Here is a 1857-nt window from a genome sequence, read left to right as displayed (position 1 = left end):
AGAGGATTAAGTTTAACACTTTAAAGATAGAAATAAATTATTCAACATCAAATGCTTATGTGTCGACTAAATTAATTAGAATTTATACGACACATTATATATATATATATATACACACACACACACACACACTAACACTATCCACCAACTTCTGATTTAGTCTTTTTTCCCATTCAAATTGGGAATTTCATGGAAAGCACTTAGTAATTAGGCTTGCCCAAGCAGGATCCAACATTAAAACTGTCCATATCACTTATTACATAGTTTTTGCAATAAAAATAACGCCTTTTTCAAACATGTTTTTCTTATTGCTACTCAAACCCACCAACATTCTTGTACTAACATGGCTTCAATTGTTAATTTCTTAGCTAATTTGCTCTATTAAGCTCCACAATTTTAAAATTAACAAGCATTTAATACATGACTAATTATAATTAATTCTAATTCCAAACTAGACGATTTTTGAAGATTAAAAAATATAATTGTTATCTTAATTCACTATTTCCATAGACAACAAATTTTATCACGAAATAAATTCAATATTTGAATATTTTTAATTTTATTTAAATTTTTTTGACTTATTAATAAGTTTGATTTATCGAGGAATCCAAAAATGGAAAAATTAAGCCAATAATATAACTCCGGCTAGTTTGTCTCATTCATAAATTGTATTCTTCACCCTTCTCTCATTTCTGCACCACATGCAAAAAGAACTTAAAATAGAAACAAAACAACGCCACGATCTCAGCTCCAACACTTCCCTTCCTCTTTTGTCTTCTCTTTGGATTAACAAGAACAACAAACATATATATAGGTAGATAGATATCAGAGAAGTAATTTGAAAGGAATTTTGAATATAGGAAATAGGTTCGGTTGTATATTTCCAAATGATCGAAAAGCGTCCCCAAGGAGAGCTTCAAGGTATCCTCCGCCACCCCTACTACCTTCCCCCCCTCCCACCACTTCCTCCTCTGCCGCCTTCACACCTTTGTTTAATGCAAGGCCGAGCTTTTTGTCCTCGTTTACTTCTTCTTCATAGAGGAAGAAGAAGGACAAAAGGAGAGCATCATCAGCAGGGAGTCTTGACCTCGACGACCATGAGTCTGCTGTCATCCAAGAACAAGCTATTGCCGCTACATTGCTATTCCAACATCATCAAAGAAACAACTCTCTTCCTTTCATCCTATCAACGTTAGTCGTTCATCCCTCATTAGGTTCCAAGAACCATAATTTTTCGAGGAGTTCAAGCACTAGGCAACCTTCACCATCCAATCATACATTAAGGCCTCAACAACTTGTTAGCAGCCAGCAGGTTTGACTATTTTTCACATTTTTTTCATACCTTTTTTTTCTAACTATATTTCAATTAATTTTTTTATTTATGAATATAAAGTCTCATGTTTATTAATCATAGTTATAAGTACCATAATAATTTTTCAGACCGTAATTCTCAAAAAGTTTAAATTTAAGCTGGTAACTATTTTAATAATCATGTTCACATCATGCATTTATATTAATTGAAAAATCATGAAAAATATCAAAATTATTTAAAAAATAAAACATAAAAATTTAGATTTAGATTTAATTAACATGTTAAATTCTTAAATCTCAATACATTTTTAAAAGATAAGAAATCCCTAATTAAAAGAAAAATCTTGGCATGCACCTTAGAGAATGAGGAAGCTTATTAAATCATTCGAGTTTCTTAGTCAAACTATTACTAAAAGAGAAGAAAATAAACATATTTTTGTTGAGATAGTAAAATAATTCAAAATTCTTGACAACATGTGCACCATGAGTATAATAAGCTTTTATTTCTGTTTTTGAAAAGAAATTTTATATTTATTTGGTGTTATT

The 1857-nt window shown here is 30.4% G+C and overlaps 1 protein-coding gene across 1 annotated transcript in view; it reads left to right on the top strand.

Annotated features, from left to right (window-relative positions):
* The window catches only part of LOC110423422 (putative methylesterase 11, chloroplastic), a 5901-nt gene that overhangs the window by 2086 nt on the left and 1958 nt on the right, over nt 1–1857 (top strand). Inside the window, exon 2 of the mRNA XM_089784718.1 lies at nt 1040–1312. Within this exon, the coding sequence (XP_089640844.1) occupies nt 1040–1312 (273 nt within the window). The remainder of the gene's footprint in view (nt 1–1039; nt 1313–1857) is intronic.

This window comes from Theobroma umbraticum, unplaced genomic scaffold (genome assembly GCF_002168275.2).
Source record: "Theobroma umbraticum cultivar Fairchild unplaced genomic scaffold, ASM216827v3 scaffold_20.0, whole genome shotgun sequence".
NCBI lineage: Eukaryota > Viridiplantae > Streptophyta > Magnoliopsida > Malvales > Malvaceae > Theobroma > Theobroma umbraticum.
The sequence above is the reverse complement of the archived record's forward strand: the minus strand, read 5'-3'. Positions and strand labels throughout refer to the sequence as shown.